At 35.1% G+C, this 19,238-nt stretch overlaps 1 protein-coding gene across 4 annotated transcripts in view; it reads left to right on the forward strand.

The window, feature by feature from the left end:
* sv (paired box protein shaven) overlaps positions 1-18,678 on the forward strand; it is a 115,092-nt gene extending 96,414 nt beyond the window's left edge. For 2 of the 4 annotated variants that reach the window (XM_073089777.1, XM_073089779.1), the window contains exons 6-11: positions 4,788-4,893; positions 5,643-5,814; positions 7,821-7,906; positions 8,576-8,714; positions 12,879-13,013; positions 15,079-15,191. In XM_073089777.1, the coding sequence (XP_072945878.1) occupies positions 4,788-4,893; positions 5,643-5,814; positions 7,821-7,906; positions 8,576-8,714; positions 12,879-13,013; positions 15,079-15,191 (751 nt within the window). Of the gene's footprint in view, positions 1-4,787; positions 4,894-5,642; positions 5,815-7,820; positions 7,907-8,575; positions 8,715-12,878; positions 13,014-15,078; positions 15,192-18,351 lie in introns of those variants that run through there. The other 2 variants (XM_073089778.1, XM_073089780.1) reach the window with 2 other exon arrangements.
* The last annotated feature ends 560 nt before the right edge of the window (positions 18,679-19,238 follow it).

The following is a 19,238-nucleotide window of genomic DNA, read 5'->3' on the forward strand; positions in this document are numbered from 1 at the left end:
AAATATCAAACAGCATACCAAATAAATATTTAATAAGAAAATTGTTTAAAAATGCACGTATACACACTGAAACCACTGCCATTGTTTTTTTTTATAATATAAGGATAGCAGACGAGCATGCAGTCCACCTGATGGTAAGTGGCTACTGCCGCCCATGGACATCTGTAATCAACCCCAGATAGGATTAGATATTCCTACCTGAGGTCGGCCACAGATGCACCGCTACCCCTGAGGACTAAGCTGGAACGCCTCGGAAAAGTCTGTCTCCCTTACCACACCCTTCAAACCGGAACACAGCAGCGCCTAACACTGCTGTTATTAGGTAGAAATAGGTGTGGCGGTGGTGCCGCCGGAGTCGAACCACAAAGGGTTCTACCACCTTCAACACCATGTAACCACCATTCAACCTTTTGTAACCACCATGTATGTACCTGTTATTTTAAGCAAAAAAATACTGAAAAAACTAACGTTGCAAGCACGAGAATTAGGTACAGCACACATTTTATCACCCAAACTAAAAATAAAAGTGGATGCAATGCATCGTTATAAAGTACCAAACGTCCAGTGTAAAAATCAACAGTGTGTAACGAAAATCATAACCATAAAAATGCCCTCCGAAACAATAAAATAAAAAAGCAAAAAGCACAGAGTAAAAAAACGCCAAGTTGCGAAACGTCAAGACATTTTTAATCGGGGGCGGCGGCGGGTAATTGAAGTAATAATTCTGGCAACCCCCGTTTGACATTTGAATTTTTTGCCGCGCAATACAGAATAATTTGTCCGATAGGATAATTTAGGTCGGATTGTCGTGGGGTTGTCAGTTGTCAACGCTTTCGGGGTCGTTTTTTGTTTTGTAATTTGGTTTTTAAAGAGGTTTACTACTTTTTTAAGACAAGCATTTATGACTGTCAAACTATTTGGACACACGGTAGTGCGCTGGACAAATCTGAGCCTTCCAACCATAGATAAGTTTAGATATCTTACCGCCTTGTAATTGAAGGAAGCCATTAAATGACTTAAACAGCTGACAATTCTGTCAACCGTTTAATGGCTGTCATGGTGTAATTTACGCGGAACAATAACGACATGCGCAGTTAAGACACGAAATCGAAGAAAAAGTGAGAAGCAATATCGTTTCATTCGTAAATGATCTAAAAACGTCATTTTTTTAATATTTTTCAAAAACGAAAATAATTGACAGTGACAATTGTCAAAAGGTTACATTTTCTTGTTAGGAGCGAGTAATCTTTACTAATCTATGCTTCCAACAGAAGAAAACCATATCATATTTGTATTAAGTAATCTTGAAATAAATTTTCTTAAATTTGATTGATATTTTACTTGTAATCACTAACTACTGTTTTTTTAACATTCAATCTGATTTAATACCGACACGGTGACTATTACCCAATGCTTTGACATGCCCTTTAAGAACAGAAGTGGGCGCGAAAGTGCATTACTGGTTATCCTTACTACTTACTAGCTACCAAAGCTAAGGTTGCTTAACTTTTTAAATCGGCTACGAATGCTATGATGTGCAGAAGTCGTGAGGTTAAGTATAAATTTACATATGCGCAAAATCTAAATTTGACAATTTCGGCTTACTAGAAATTGTAAAATTTCTATCTCTGTTAGGCTAAATTTGTATATATTATAGACAAAATAAGGAGCGTTAGTCAATACCATGTCATAGAAAAGTGAATTACTAAAAATAGACACAAAAGTAGAAGTAAAATTAAGAGAGGGAACATCATAATTCTACAACATTTTACCTCAGGCTAATAAATCAAAAATATTTGCGAACAATAACTGTACGTTCTTCCGGCAAAGAAAAGCGCAAATAATAAATTAGGGAAAAACCGTGGTAAAGCAAGTACCCTTTCACCCGGAAACGAATATAGGGCCGTTTGCAAAATTGTCATACAAAAAATTTACATGAGTGTACCTATTAAATAATGTTTATAAATAAAATAATTGTGCAAGTGTGAGTCGAACTCATACACGGAAGGTTCGATACCGCCGAATTTTCATTACTTAGTTATTTTTTTAATTTATCATAGCATACATAGAGACTGTAACAGATATAGACTTGGGTGGTTAGAACCTCGGACTCTTCGATAAAGAGGCCAAGTTTCTTAACCATTAGCCTATCACTGTTTTTATACAGTTCAAGTATAAGTTGACAAGAACTGTACATAATATACAAGTGTTTCTACATCTTTTTTATCTCGAAGGTCGCGTATGAGTTGCTGTGTTCCATTTTCAAATCAAATCAATTCAAATCAAATTTATTTTGTGAAATGCTTAATATACATATTTTATCAATACAATACTATACATTTTGTCATCACTGACGTACAAAATTATTATAAACTTACAGTATTAGTAATTATTACTTAAATACAAAATAATACACACAAATATCATAATTTATAAATTAGGATAGATTATAATTATAATGTCAAGATTTCACGCCATTTACACAATAAAATTTCAATTTAATAAAAGTTAATATTACTGAATAAATTAATCATTTTATGTCAACAAATTCTTGCACATTGTAAAAACATTTGTCAATTAGCCATATTCTTAGTTTATGTTTGAATTTTGAAAAGTGTGATAAGGCTGATCTGCTGCTACGGGTCTGCTTTGTAGGCAAAAATTATTTTGGGTTGTATTTTCCGTCATTAGTCATTCCATACATATTATTAAAATAATGCACCCCACCCAATTCATATCAAACCACCCGACCTGATGACCCGCGTGGCAGAGCGGTCACCATACTGGTCAGACGCGCAGAATGTTCGGATTCTAATAATTTTTGTTCTGGGTCTGGGTGTTTGTATATTCGTCTTTATGTGCGTCCATTGCACCCACGACACAGGGAATCTGTGAGTGTGTGAGTGTATAAAGTATCTTTTTTTAAAGAAAAATCTATTATCGCCCCCGAATCCTGATATGACCTTTGTGTAACTCATAAACATTTTTTGCTTAATGTCAACGTACGTAAGTACTGATATTTCCCCGCACAAATATTTTCAGTAAACCGTTATCTGTATAACATCATTAATTATATGTTACTAAACAAAGCATTCCTGTGACTTAATAATTTGTAAACCCCACTATCTAGTTAGTAGGTATAAGTATCGAAAAATCGTCCTGAAAGACTTTACTAACATCAAATTCCCTCATATCCTAATAACAACGTAACACCAAAAACACAATCAAAAAACCAGTAATAACACCGATAAATCACACGGAATCCCTTTGCAAAAAGTGATAAGTCTATTACTAGTTGCAAAACAATTTTTGCATATGTCAACCCGGGCGAATCTGGCAATATTTCACGAGCCGCCATCATTCATCATGGCTGCGGAATGAGCTGTCAACCCGCGGAAAATGGCGCGCAACAAACTAATGACGTCATCGGTTGCATCCCATTGTCACTGATTTTTGACATTGTTCGCTATTGTGTTGATTTCTTAAGTTATTGCACGTTTTTTGGTATGACGGGATTATGGTGTGCAATTTGTTTGCATAAACATCGAATATCGTTTCTTAAGGTATTTAAGTATTGTCACTGAATATTAATCAATTTTATTAGGGTTAGTTGGGATACATAGTAACAGAGGCGGTTTACATTATTGTCATTGCGAAGTAAATGGTGATGCAAATTTTAAATAATTGGTCAAGTATGAGACGAACTCACACTTCAAGGGTTCCATACCACATCATTCTTATCTTTTTTTTAATTTCTAGCATTGTTATGGCAGTGACGATGTAGACAGATGCTCTAGAAAAAAATGTCTGTCAATGACAGAATCTATGAGAGACTTAGTAAAAGCATTCCGTTTTTACACTTTGGATATGGGATCCTTAATTATGGCTTATTTCGTATTCAACTTCTAGAGTAAGGTTTTGCTTGTTTTGCGAATTTAAAATTAAATTAAAAATATATTTATTTCAAAATTTATATACGTAGCTAAATCAATCACCTATGATGGAATAATTTCAAATACTTCGATAATTTTAAAACATTTTAAAAATCAAATTTTCTATATAAATACTGCTTTAAAATACTTAAAACTATCGCCAACAATAAAGCAATTTACAAGCGTGCGTTTTTTACGACGGAAGGAAGCGTTACAAATCGCGACAGCCGCGCGTATATTGCGGTTGGATGTCGCGGCACGTGTCGTGTCGCGTGTCGTGTCGCAGTCGCAGCGGTAATGGAATATTCATGTTGGTAATTTATTTTCTGATGACGGATTATAAGCTTGCGTTTTTTTCGCGGATGTGCGGTTGTAATTATGTTATTCGGTGGGTACTGATTGTTTTGATAGGTAGGTTTTAGCGGTTAATTGCATTAAAAGTAATTAATAATTAATCCTTAAAGATAATAAGTGTTTTCTAAAGGTCCATAACTAGTAAGTCGACTTTTAAGGGTAGATGGATATCGTCGGCTACCCATTATTGTTCCACTTCTGGACTCGTGTCTCCCAGAGTGAGGGGCATAAGCTCATAGCCACTAGGCAAGTGTGAATCGGTAGACTTCACATAACCATACGAAATAAAACTTTTGTTAAGAATTAAAACTTATAAGCTTCCTCACGATGTTGTCTGTTGAGATATTACGATAAACCTAATAATGACCAAATCTTCGAATGAGCGCATATTTTTTTTGTAAAATCGAAAGTTGTATGACTAAGATTCGAACCCTTCTAAGGACTCGACGTCGTATCAACTACGTTATCACTGCATATTATAAATACGTAATTTTGTTCCAGGATCGTCCGCAACAAAGCAGCGGAGAAGGCGAAGCACGCGCACAACCAACAACAACAACAACAGCAGGAGCAGGAGATCAGCTCCGCGCAAGGGAGTGTTGTTTCTGTAAGTAACTATACTACAATATTGGCTAATGCTATCATTGTCAGTGGTCAGATACGCAAAATATTAGTTAAAACAAGTCAAGGTTTTCCTTTAAAGATATCAGAAGGTTCGACTCCGGTGGCACCACCGCCACACCTATTTCTGTCTCATAACAGCAGAGTTAAGCGCTGCTGTATTCAAGTTATAAGAGTGTTGTAAGAGACATATACTTTCCTGAGGAGTTCCACCTTAGTCCTCAGAGGGTCAACACATCTGTGGCCGACCTCAGGTAGGACTCTTATTTGGGGTTGACGCCTGCAGTCTACTTGATGGTAAGTGGCTACTGCCGCCCATGGACATCTGTGGTTGACAGATAGGATTAGAATTCCTACCTGAGGTCGCTCACAAATGCACCACTTCCCCTGACGACTATATTGGAATTCCTCGGATAAGTATGTCCCTTACCACACCCTTCAAATTAGAACACAACAGCGCTTAACACTGCTTTTATTAGGCAGAAATAGGTGTAGCGATGATGCGGCCGGAATCGAACCACAGAGGGTTCTACCACCATCCAACAGTGTATCTTATTTTGCCGAATAAATTGTTTTTCTTTCTATATTTTGTATATCTTAATATCCACCTCCTACCAGGTAATAAAGTCAAACTACAGACGCCTCTAACATTTGACAGTGTTTATGTATTTTGCTGATGTTTATTTCCTTTCTTTCTACATTTTGTACAGCTGCTTAATATCTACCTTCCTCCAGGTAATAACCCACGCGGGCAACGCTCCCGGCACCACAGCGGTGTTGTCTCCGACCACGGAGCAGCACGTCACCAACACCGGCAGCTACAGCATCAACGGCATCCTGGGCATCGAGCAGGTGGAGGGCCTGCATAATGGGAACGGGCTGAAGAGGAAGAGACATGAGGACCAGGGTAAGGGATTTACGACTTTTAAGAGCTTTTGTGGACTTGTCTATCCATGTGGCATTGTCACTATAAATCATATGTCACTGTAAATACCCACATATTAATCTATATAATATATATATTAATATGTGGGTATTGTGGGTGGGTATATAGATTAATATGACACATGATTATGTAAGTTTTGATTTTGTGCGTTTAATACAACACTTGTATCATACAATGGTTGATATAGAGATTTGGAGGCCCGTAAGGAGTTCAGACTCCGTTACCGTTTACGCAGTTATCAAGATAATATCGACTTTTTGGAAACACCCTGATCTAGAGTCAACCCACACAGTTTCAAAACTTCATTCTTCATGACAGTCTTCATTTTCTATAATAAAACCGGTTAAAAGTGCTGGATTTACTTCTAAATATTGCGAATACATGTTTAGCTTATTTAAAAAAATCTATGATAAATCGTGTGATATCTAGGTGTTTAACGTTTACAACAGACAGTTATTTTCTGAGCTTTGTAAATAAATTTCATCTTTTTCTCCTAAAAAATCTTAATCATTTTACTTAATCATAAAAAATAATTTAATTATTTTACGAAAACATCTTAACTTTTACTAAAAACTATTTTAACGCGAAAACACTTGTTCCTGAATCAATATCATATAATTGGTTCCACACAAACATAAATTCAAAAGTTATATACCCCCGGCAGTCGTATCTCGCCACATGGGCCCGATAACCAGCGAACTCTTTGTGCAAGGGTCCAAAAGTTTCAAGTAATGATGCCAAAGTATATGAATTAAAATACTAGAGAGACCCCCCGCTTTGTGCCGTGGTTTGTCCCCAAATCGTGTGTAGTGATGTGACGCAATTATTTTGGTATCGAAAATGTGCATTAAAAAACATATTTTGCAAAATAGTCGGTTTAATAAATAAAAAACAGACAAACAAACAAATGAATAGAGTATAGTTTTACAAGATCAAAATGATGACATTTTATTGTTATAAAATATTTAATTATAGGTTTTTAAAATCAAATTTAAATATTGTCAACGTAACAAACGCAAAATTGGTAAAGTAAAAACATATAAAAATACCTGTAAAGATTATTTTAATTTCATTAGTTTTCACACAAACCTAATAATTACAATTTTATACTTATTAAACAATTAATTCAAACTATGAAACAATACTTCCATATCCGACAAGTACCAAATTCAAAATTAAAATCGACTTAACAAAATTCAATTTTTATCGATACAACCCTTTCCCGTCCCATCCCTAATATCCTTTTAACCATAGTGGTGGGCGCAGAGCGGAACCGCTGAGATTTACTGTGCTATTAAGTCTTGCACAAATTGTGGCCATATTATATTAAGTTATAACTCCTCTTTATATCCACCGCACAGCCTCCTATAATAGGCATAATCTTCTTGTGCATAAATTTGAAGATGTTATAACTTATATCATTTTGTATAGATTATAGCTGCTTATGTTAGAAATGCGGTGGAAATGTGAAAAAATGTTTCTAATTCTAATTCTAATTCTCATTTGTTATGTCATATATATTATGTTATATCTGTCTGTATGTTTTATGTATTAAGTACTAAGTAACCTTAATTGTAACAGGATGTTTACCGAAATAAATGTTTTCTTTCTTTTCTTTCTTAATTCATTATTACGTGTCAGTCAAATTTTGTATAAAAATTAAAACAACAAAAGCCAATTATAACAATTTTGTTTTAAGTAGATTTTTTTTCATTAATTTTAATTGGAATCTATTACTATTATGATAAACGTATTCTACACTTAACTGCAACCTCTTTTGTCTCACTGCTGGTCAAAGGCATATCCGCAAAACGAATATCCAAATCATTGGTTTTCATCATCCACACCACGTGGTTTCAATGCGAATTATTCTAAGATAAGAGCTAGTGGCCAATCCATGTACCTTTTAAGCTACTTAAGGCCTTAAGTTCGACAGATTAACGTTACCAATAATGTTTTGTTCTCAGACGAAAATCGAGACTTCAACAGCCATTCAGAAGACGACGTGAAAAGACAGCGAAGTCATTACAACGGCGACCAAATATACTCAAACGTAAGTATTAAGTTAAGGTTAAAACTACTTCGCAACAATCCGCTACAAATGTACAAGTAACGCCTAGATACAATTAACTATCAAATGTAAGTAAATATTTATAATGGAAATAGGGTACGGGAATGCAGTCCACCTGATGCCACTACTAGCATAGCATCTTTTGACTGTCAAACACAGGATATCAGTCCTAACTCAGATCGATCACAAATGCCTCGCTGCTCTAAAGAACTAAGTTAGAACACTACACAGCTGTTATGAGATAGAAATGGTGTCATTGCAAGCGAAACAAACAATTTTGCAATGTTTAAAGAAATATGTAGATGTGGCCACGATATTTTGTACCAAAAGGAAGCTTAATCCATGTATTTAATATTTGGAGGTCCTACTATACAGAGCTCTCCTTGAGATAACATCATTCGATTCAATCTCGACTGCAAAGGTTAGCATCGTTTGTGGTAGTCAGTCCACAGTTGAAACATATTCTCCATATTTCATTCTGGAACCTTCCTTATCCGTCGGTTATTATTCCTTTGGTCAATATAGCTGGGAAGAAACTATTTCAGAATGATAAATTTGTGCCCCAACATATGTATAAATATATAGATACTGGTAAAAGAATTTGCGTAAGGTCATATCCGACTTAGATAATTACAGATTTTTCTATTACAGCTATGGTCATCTTCGAAATGGAGTCTCAAAGACGAGTACAAGCTGCTGTCGGAGCTCGGCGGTGGTACTGGCTACTACGGAGAACTCTTCGACACCCCCTACGAGCACGCAGCACACCCCCACTACACCCCCCATTCTGGTGAGTTGTTCTGGATAAAATGGTGGAGTATGAGGCCTTTTGCTTTTGATCAAATTTTAACTTGTTATTAGTCGAATTTTTACAATTATCAAAAACCTTTAGATGTGAAAGTCGTAAACATATTGCAAATGAAAAAAAAATAATTTCCGCTAAAAAAGAGAGAAGCTAAGAAAGAGAGAAAGAGAACTGAGAACTGATGTAACATCGTGAAACCACGACCGCTCTGTCAAGAGTGAACGACTAAAGAGAAAAAAGAGAGTTTCCGATATTTTACAACTTTCTTTTTTTAATTCTGAGATTACATCATTAATTTTACTAGGTACTCGTATGTATATGAAAATTATATGACGATATATGTTTTAGAAAAAAGCTTACGTAGTAACTATTTATTAATCTGTGGTACACGTCTACTAGTATTAGTTAGTCGACATATAAAAATGATTTGATGATAAGTATAATCATCATTTATAATAATCATGACGATTAAGTAACTTTAATCTACGATAGTCAAAAGTTGAGTAGTCAGTCAATGAAAAGATTCCAAATTATTAGCCTCCTGACATACATTTATGATCAAATAATTATTTGATTTAACTAAATTACGAGCTACAAATTGTGATAGACGGAAATGGAAATAAATAAATTCAAATCAAGGTGCAAAACGGAAAAATAGGGAACGATTAGCGCCGTGACAGTGATCCAATTAGCGGGAAATATATTTTGCGCGCGTTGCGTGGATGGGAAATTTGTCAGTGGCGCAAATGTTTGTTCTAAATTATGTTACATGCTTTCAATTCTCATGTATTTTTTTTAATTAAGGAGAAGCAGATGAGCATGCAGGCCACCTGATGGTATGTGGCTACTGCCGCTCATGGACATCCGTAATCAACCCCAGATAGGATTAGCTTCCCACTTGAGGTCGGTCGCAGATGCGCCGCTACCCCTGAGGACTAAGCTGGAACGCCTCGGAAAAGTATACCTTCCTTACCACACCCTTCAAACCGGAACACAGCGCGCATAACACTGCTGTTATTAGGTAGAAATAGGTGTGGCGGTAGTGCCGCCGGAGCTGAACCACAGAGGGTTCTACCACCTTCAAAATATTTGGCAGTTTCTACTTATTATTAGATAGACTGCTTGTTTACACCTTCAGTATTATTAAACCTAAACCAAAGTCAACATAAAGTAACTAAGCAGGTATCGTGACTCGCTAACGGATGCTAAACCTCCCATAATCACCAAGTTATTAGTTACGCCCTGATTTGTCTGCGGTGTACCTTTACTCGTGATGCTATGGCTCCGTGATTGGTTTAACTGTTCTTGGATTCCCTTTCAACAGGTGACATGTTGTGCTAAGACTAGGTTTGGATGACAAAATAATAAAATTAAAGTTTAAAAAAACTAAAAAAAACAAGCTACGTATACTAACGATTATGATGAGACAAATAGGGCAAAATGATTAATTATCAGTTCTTGATGATTGTTTAAAAAATAATAAAATTTAAGTTTAAAAAACTAAAAACCACACTACGTATACTAACGATTCTGGTGATGCAAATAGGACAAAAATGATCAATCATCAGCTCTTGATAATTATTAAAAATATTGAATTATTTTGATCGTTCAAAGTGCGTATAAATATATTTCAAAGATTCGGTTACATACCCAGATACATAGGTACAAGTCAAGCTAATAAAAGCGTGGTAAAAAATATCGCTGTTTAAAGTATCAATCCTCAATATTGAATCAGTACAATAAATATACAAATAGGTACAATGAAACTACACCAAATAATTTTCTACAATCCTCTCAAAATAAAAATAATCATACATTGGATATTAAAATTGGGTCTTTTTAAGCCTAAATTGGACTAACGCAAATTTGAGAACTTTTAATTTAGATATCTTTAAGACGTCTCCAAGTAATTTTCATAGGATATTTTCGTTTACACTTAATATTCACAATAATTAATTTGTTACTAGTTACCACCATACCCTAGTTGGAAAAGTCTAGTAAGTAGAAAATGGACTACTATTTGGCATATATATTTCTCCAAAATAATATATGTGGTTGAACCTAGCTTACGCAACTATTACAACCCAAGAAACTTGCTAAATGGACATAAAACGTATTTTAATCCTGTTTCATAGACAATGTATGAACCACACAATCTTCAAGTCATTAACACACTCCACACAGGTGTCAGTGGTCATCGACCCACGAAACTAGTCCATAATAGATCGGCTATCTCATTACAGCGTCAGGTTACTGGGAGGGCGCCTCAGCTCCTTTCACACCGGGATGTGGTCGGCGCCGCGATTGTAAGGGCTAAATAGACCTAGAGATAAACTTAGTTGGAAAGAAATTGAACGGTCTTTATGTCTCCATATTTTTTTATAGACACTTAACCGGTGGGTTATGTAGATCGATAGTGACGTCATACGATTTAAAACTAAATAACTTTAAGCAGTTTGTAGGTTAAGCAGCCTATTGGTTAAGAAACTCGGCCTTTTGATCCACGAGTTCGAGATTCAAATCTAAGAATCACTTTTGACTTTTCAAAGCTATGTGTTCAAATGGTGAAGAAAAATATCATGAGGAAATATGCATACCTGAGAAAACTTAATAAAAGATTTTCAAAGGCATGTGAAGTCTACCAATTCGGCAGCGCGGAGGACTATGACATAATCAACTTACCATCAAGTGGACTGCATGCTTGTCTACTTCTCCTATATTATAAAAAAAAAACATTCTTATTTTGAGATGCCCAGCAGTGGGACAGTATCGGGTTGATGATGATTTGAACTTTGAAAACTTATTGATTACTTATTATCCTTATATTTTTGGATACAAGCAAATAACTCGTTATAGTAAATTGATTTTATTTATTGTATTCTACTCAGAAAACCCTTTAATTTGTTTTTAATGGGAGTGCATAAAAAATAATTGGTGCGCCATGTTGAATTTAGAATGACGTCACTAACCTTGCATTGTCATCCAAACCAATCGTGTATGTTAAATGTCAGATCAATCTGTTAGGGTTAAGAAGTTTAAAATTCAGTTGCAAAATTTGATACGAACTAACAAATCAAATTAAAAAACTCATAAAAATAGCTATCACTCTTAAAATAAAACTGCATAACTCAATTAACCTCTATCGCGTTGATCAAGGGTCTATTTATAGAATCCCATTCAATCGAATGAATGGACCTTTCCCATCCCATGGGATCCTAACCGCATATCATCTTGTGGTTTCCATCGTTTTATTCCCCATCACCCGACATGGGAATCAATGGCTTCCGGTTTGTGAATGGGTTTAAGACGAAGTAATCGATAGACTCCTAATCTATAAAAATAAATACATTTAAGTGACTATCTATTTTAGTTGAATATCAGTTTTAGTCACTGCCCTTTTAATCACGAATATCTTGATATTACAATATGAGACGTTTATCTAAATACCTATTTCTAAAAAGTTCTCAACTTTATCAGTGTATTCAAATAAAGGATTTCACTGAACTAATTAATAATTCAAAATCAATTCAATGTCAATTTAATAATTTTTAGTACTCGTATCGATCGATGTAGTGAACTGCGTCTCTTCATTTCTGCTGACAATTTTAAATAAAATATTGTGATCAATAATATTCGTAAATTTTTGGTTTTAAAATAAAAAGCGAAAGAAGTTATAGATTAAATAATTTTTAACTAAGCTATTGAAAAGTAAATACTGGAAATACATAATGTGTTACATCGGCGCGCAACTTCGTTCCACGCTAAAGTTATGTATTACATAAACTCATTTCAACGTTCTGTCTAAAGTATACTTTACGGCAGTTTTAAACGCTGCTGTGTTGTGATTTGAAGAGTGTGGTAAGGGAGATGTTCTTTTTCGAGACATTCCAGCTTAGTCCTCAGGGGTAGCGGCGCATCTGTGATCGACCTTGGGTAGGAATCTAATCTTATCCGAGGTTGATTATAATCGTCCATAGGCGGCAGTAGCCACTTACCATCAGATGGACTGCATGCTCGTCTACTATTATAAAAAATAAAAAAACTTCAAAAATTTAACAAATCAAGGGAAAACTATCTCTGTTAACTTTTGATACAGTGATTGATGATGATGATGATTATCAATAACTAACACACGAACCGCATTTACAGCAACAAATGATTCAACGGGGTCAACAGGTGGTGCGGCAGGTGAGCCGCCGTCGGCCGCGGGGAGCCCTGACGCTGCGGCGTTGGTGGTGCTGCAGCCGCCGGCGCCTCCTTACCCTCCATACGCGCATTATGATGGTGAGTACTTGTAAAGTATTTTTCTTTCTTTCTTTCTTTCTAATGATAGCCTAGTTAGTCTTGTAAGCTTGAAGGTGGTAGAACTTCTGTGCTTAAACTCCAGCGGCACCACTGCCCCATTTATTTCTGGCTAGCAACATCAGTTAAGCGATCCTGTATTCTGGTTTGAAAGGAGACTTACGAGGTGTTCCAGCTTAGTCTTCAGCGGTAGTGGCGTATTGAGGCGACCTCAGGTAGGAATATCTAATTCTATCTGGGGTTGATTACGGATGTACATGAGCTGTAGTGGCCACTTACCATTAGGTGGACTGCATACTCGTCTGCTACTCCTGTATTATAAAAAAGAATAGATTATTGAAGTTAACGTAGTAGATTCCTTTGTCTTTCAACTCTGAAGGCACCACCGCCACACCTTTTTCTACCTAGTAATAAACAATCGTATCCAGCGCTGAGTTCATGTCTGAAGGGTGTGTCTAAAGTGAAGAGACGAAAATCAGTAAAGTAAAACTGACGTTCTAAATAAACTTTGTCTATTAGAACCACATTAGAACTAATGATTCGTTAACAAGTAAAATCAAGTTAAACAAAAACATAACTAATTCAACGCTGCTAAGTGCCTAAGTTATCTATTAACATCGCATTAACTTTCTTTAGTCTTAATATAAAAAGGCATTTCAGAAAATATTCTCTAACGCCCCAAATCTAATTCGCAGTAAACTCAAACATCTGCGAACTTGGCACAAGGAGCCAGATTGGGACTAAACAATAAAAGAAACCAAAATGGAATTAATAAAAGCGGCTTTTTTAAACACGGAAAAACATCAATCGTGGCCCCCATTTACGAGACGCTGAAATAAAATAATGGAGGTAAATTCAGGAGTGGCCGGACAGAAAAACAGTATGAGGAAAAAAAGGGACTTTAGATGGTGTCTCGACAAACTCGAGCACTAGCGGCACTCTGTTGAAAATCCAATTTTCTCTGTGGATAGGGCGGTACTCGGAACGCCATAAAATCCATACGGATCCACAGAATTCTCGCACTTATGCATATTAATAGCAAGCGCGAAATCTGCGGGTGTACGTCGCTCTCTCTTTACGCCTGGTCTTTAATCCACCGCAATCTGCTTATCCCGGGTGGGTGGGGGTGCCTTTAATAGCTCATTCGGGGCTATGCAAATAATTTTCGAGGGGGAAATCATACGGGCTTTGTCTGTAGCGGTTAACGAAGCAAGACAAGTCTGATGGCACGGAGTGGTTCTACTTCAAACGGGTTTCGAGGTTTTCGGTTATAAATATTAAACTGTCACCTCTCGGGTGGAGTGGGTGGTTACGCATGATACTGCGGGGCGTGCCGATGTAAATTCTAAATAGTTCTCTAGGCGTGTCATAGCGTGCATATGTTTGGAAACGCGATATCACGTAACAATATCGTTTGCCGAGGATAATGTTTCTATCGGAGAACGTCCTTTTGTTTCTAGAATTTATGACTGTTTCTAACATACAATGTATGTAGCTTAGTATTTGCAAGTTATAAAGTATTTACTTTACTGTATCAGTATCAATGAGTAAAGTAGATAATAGTTCTAAAATGTGTTGATTAACGATTTATATTTCGTGTTCAAAATTTCTAATTTTGTTCATTTCAGATAATATGTTTTCTTTTTTTAAATAGCAAACAAGCATGCAGGTCACCTGATAGTAAGTGGCTAGTGCCGCCCACAAACATCTGTAATCAATCCTCGATAAGATTACATTCGTTGGCAACAGATGGGTTGCTACCTCTAAGAACTAAGTTAGAAGGCGTCGGATAAGTATATCTCCTGTACAACACCCTTCCAAATAGAATAAAACAGTGCTTAACACTACTGTTAATAAGCAAAATTTGGTGTGACGATAGTGCCACCGGAATCGAACACAAGGTTCTACCTTCAAAGATAGCATAAGATAACTCGGTGACGTACGCTCCAGGCCTTCCTAATTGCGGGATACAAAAAAACTTTACAGCGATTTACATGAAGGTACCATTAGCAACAATGACGTTAAAAAATTCCCGTTAAAATTACAGGAACAGCGACCCTAGCGAGTGAGTACGCGTACGCCGCGCCTTACTCCCAGTATTCCCCGTACGGAGGACCCTACTCCCACTCCGCGGCTACCGGGCTACTGTCTAAGTGGTAAGTATATGTATCAATGGTTTAAAATTGAACGCTAAAATATTTATACTAAAAACCTCCAGCCTTTGATCAGTAGTTTCTAAGAAAATCGCGGATGTACAAGTTTACATACATAGATAGCGGTCAAATAAAGAATCGGTTTTGAAATCGGTTGAAAATAGATTATTTACAGAGTTATCTTGTCCTTGAGTAGCTACATGCTTTATGGAGAAGAAGTAGTACAAAAATTGGATCGATTTTTTGAGAATCAGAATAAAAATGCCAGAAACGAATATTTAGGGAATTGTAATGAAACTGAAAAGTTATGATATTAATATTATTATGACGATAGCCTACTGTAGCCGTTATCGAATCAATACATTTGAACTCTACTTATTTGAAAAAAGTTTAGACCTTTAAATAGAATTGTTACATTATTTTGGTATTCAAGTTTATACAAATTTGCCTTGCCTTTTTTTAATCTAAACAACCTCTTTAAAAATCTACACAAACATTCTGAGTTCAGTTAGCTAAAAGTAAAAAACGTCACATCCTACGACTCGACAAATTTTGCATCGCACACATCTAATTGCCTCAACACATTAACCTACATTACGTTCTCTGGAGGATTTCGACTTCGCAGAGGCCTTTGACCACACGAACATTACGACTGTGCCCAGATTTTACAGCCTTTAAAACGTTCGCCCATTTAACAACCGCCGGAATACAAATGGCCGTGTGTACTGAATAAATCTGAAACGTTTTATCACTTGGTAAAACTGGACGAGCCAGCATTTGGAGGTGTGCCTCAGGGAGATATGTTAGCACCTGTGGTTTTAATGTTCGTGCGTGTTTTAAATCGTTCAATTTGACGCTTTGTTTTTAAATTAACTTTAAATATATCTGACGCGTTTATTTAAATCATTTTTTCGAAGTGAACGTTAAGTGAAGTCTATTGAACGTTATATCCGCTAAAAAAGGTAATATTTAAAAACCCTTGTCAAAAAGAAACATGCTTTCCAGCGAAGTGATGAGATTTTCAGTCTATTTCACGCGGATATAGTTTGTCACATCCGAAAATCTCTAAGCTTGCGTTGCTCTCTTTCAAATATTTTACCTGTTTATACTTTTTAGTACCTAAATGTAAAATATAAATTGATTATATCAATTATTATTTTACATATTTATAGTTTCGAATACACGCACGTCGCACTCATATATATAAGTTTTTGTACATCTTATATATCAAATTCTCCTGTCACAATGTTAGTTACCGTACTCCTCCGAAACGGCTTTACCGATTTTCACCAAATTTTATGTGCATATTCAGTAGGTCTGTGAATCGGATACAATCTATTTTTCATACCCCTAACTGATAAGGGTTTTTCACCAATAACATTTTTTTTATTTATATGACAACACAACGTTTGCCGGTCAGCTATGTTATAAATACGAATAATCTTTAATATTGGTTTTTCTTATTTTCACGTAAATTTATTTCGACATAAACAAAAACTTCCGTACCGTACGGAACCATCAAATCTAATTCCATTCATTTCAATCATCACTATCGTTTCTAAACTAATCAGTATCGGTTTAAAATCATCAATCCGAGCATCATTGGTATACAATGGAGGATTCTTTCGTACATTTGTCGAATTGTCCCTTATACCTCCCGGGGGGCTGCGACAAAGGGCAGGGTGGGTCCCTAGAGAGAGGGAGTAACTTATAGGGCATTAAATCTAAGTGATTCCACTGCTATCGCTTTTAAAGTTTTCGAAAGTTAAGGGGAATTGAGCTTTGATTCAATATGGGCGGTAAGATCACAGGTATTCTTACTGTGAAGCTTTTGAATTGGATTGCTTGTGTATATTGTTTGGTGTTGACAGTAAATTGTAAATACGAAAATAATTATTGGTGCTGTTTTTTTAGTTTTGAATGAAGATATATTGTTGGATGTTAAACACACGAGATGCGTTTCCGATTAAACGTTAAAAAGCAGTTAATTTTAAGCTAAATATTTACAAATGGTTTGAGACAGTACTTTCTATTAACGAAATAACATAATTCAGTAAACTTCTTGCTTGCTATACATCAAAGCATAGTAAATAAGGTTCGAACCTTTAAAACCTAACCTTCATATGCATTGTATTATTATTTTTACCTATTCTAGCAAATCCAACATCTAAACTAAAGCTAAACGCGTATATGTTTTCATCAATGCTTCTCTTCAAAATAGAAAAATCTAATGTTTTGAGTAACTATTTGAATATTTTAGTATTCTTGTTATATATTTGTATGTCACTAGTGTTAGTTATAATGAAGTTGTCATGTACTATTGTTTAAAACTTCTAAATAAATGAGATTTAAAAAAAAATTACCTAACTTTGTAACATAGATTTCCGCGAAGTAGCGCCTATAATAGTAACTGGTTTTATATCATTCATCGATAATGTACGTCGTTTTATAAACAATTGTAGGTAATACACTTGTATTTTTACAGTATATTTTTATTATTTTTTGTTATGTGTGCTATTGTTTTACAGTTTCATTAAAACTGATCATAGTAATGAAAAAATAATTCGCCAAGTACGAGTCGAACTCGCACTGGAGGCTTCCGTACCACCAAATGTTCATTATTTTGTATTTATTTTTATCCATTTTATTATTTTCTACAATATTTAGTTATATTACACAAAAATAGATAAGCGTTGGGGTGATGATCAATGATACGTAAACAACGTATAATAAAATTAAAATAACTATATTAAAATATGTTTTATGGTTCTTATTTGTATTTATTATAATACCAGTTATAGTAGTAAATGGATTGTAAAAATTTCAACCGTTTCCTTAGTACAGTTTGACTGTTAGATCGAAAAATGCCGAAAAATACCGGTTTGTTGCATGAAAACCCCCTTTAATATTCAACTTTATTTTATTTTTAGTATTTGTTGTTCTAGCGGCTACCGTTATGCATCCTCTGTAAAAAATCATGTGTCTATCTATTACGGTTCCGAAGATATAGTGTGACAGTTTTTACCCTTTGGGTAAGGAACCCTAAAAATATTCTAAGTCTATGAATCTGCTCCAAGAATGACTGTTGACCCAAAAATTACCCTACTGTTATCCAAGAATTACTGTTTTATTATTCAATTTATTAATAATAACTGTATTTTTTTCAGATATCAACGGACGCCATGCGAGCATTAGCTGCGGGCGGGTCACAACGAAACCAAGTGATAATGGACACTATATTACATAATGTGAGAGTTTAGTTTACCTTATCCATTCCTTTAGACAATCTCAATTCGTGTAGATAAAATATGTACAATTCGATTTTTATTCTCGTTATTATATTAATTGTATTGAGGTCAGTATATCGCTTTCTTTTGCTTTCTCGAAATGATTAATTATATATTTTAATAGCGTTAATTCAAAGGCCTTAACTGAGAGTTACTATGCGAAAAAATTTTCGAAGAAAAGTCAACATAATTGTATTTAGGCAAAATTTATAAAAACTTTGTGTAAATATATGTGCTCAAATTACCCATAAAATAAAAATTCCAATGTTTAGTATTTATAGAACGGATATGGGGTAAAAAGTGACATCCACGATTTATTACCGATTAGTAATAAGTTGTTCTAAAATCTGTTCAACCCGAGATGGTGTCGGCGATATGAAAGTTTTTTTATGAAAATCATGCCAATCCTCATCTATACTAAAACATATAACTAAAGTAATTTTTATAATTTTCCATATTACCTAGCCATTTTCACTATCGAGTGTTGATGATCATATTCGAAAAGTTTTTTCGCATTAATAACTCATACAAAGGCTACAGTTCATTCATACTCATTATGTTTAGTTAAAATATTAAATGAATGAGAGAGCCAAAGTGTTGATAATGTTTCATTAAGACTAAGATGTAAATATTGTATTTTAATGGAAATAAATGTAATTCATTTAATGTCATTATTAGTGTTAAGAATGAATGTATTTTCTTTTACCTCAAAACAAATGTATGTTATGTAGCATCAGGACTTATTTTCTTTGAGCTGTCTTCAAAGC

The sequence above is a fragment of the Epargyreus clarus genome, unplaced genomic scaffold (assembly GCF_041222505.1).
Source record: "Epargyreus clarus isolate Ecla_fem2 unplaced genomic scaffold, WU_Ecla_fem_2.2 ptg000031l, whole genome shotgun sequence".
In the NCBI taxonomy this organism is placed as follows: domain Eukaryota; kingdom Metazoa; phylum Arthropoda; class Insecta; order Lepidoptera; family Hesperiidae; genus Epargyreus; species Epargyreus clarus.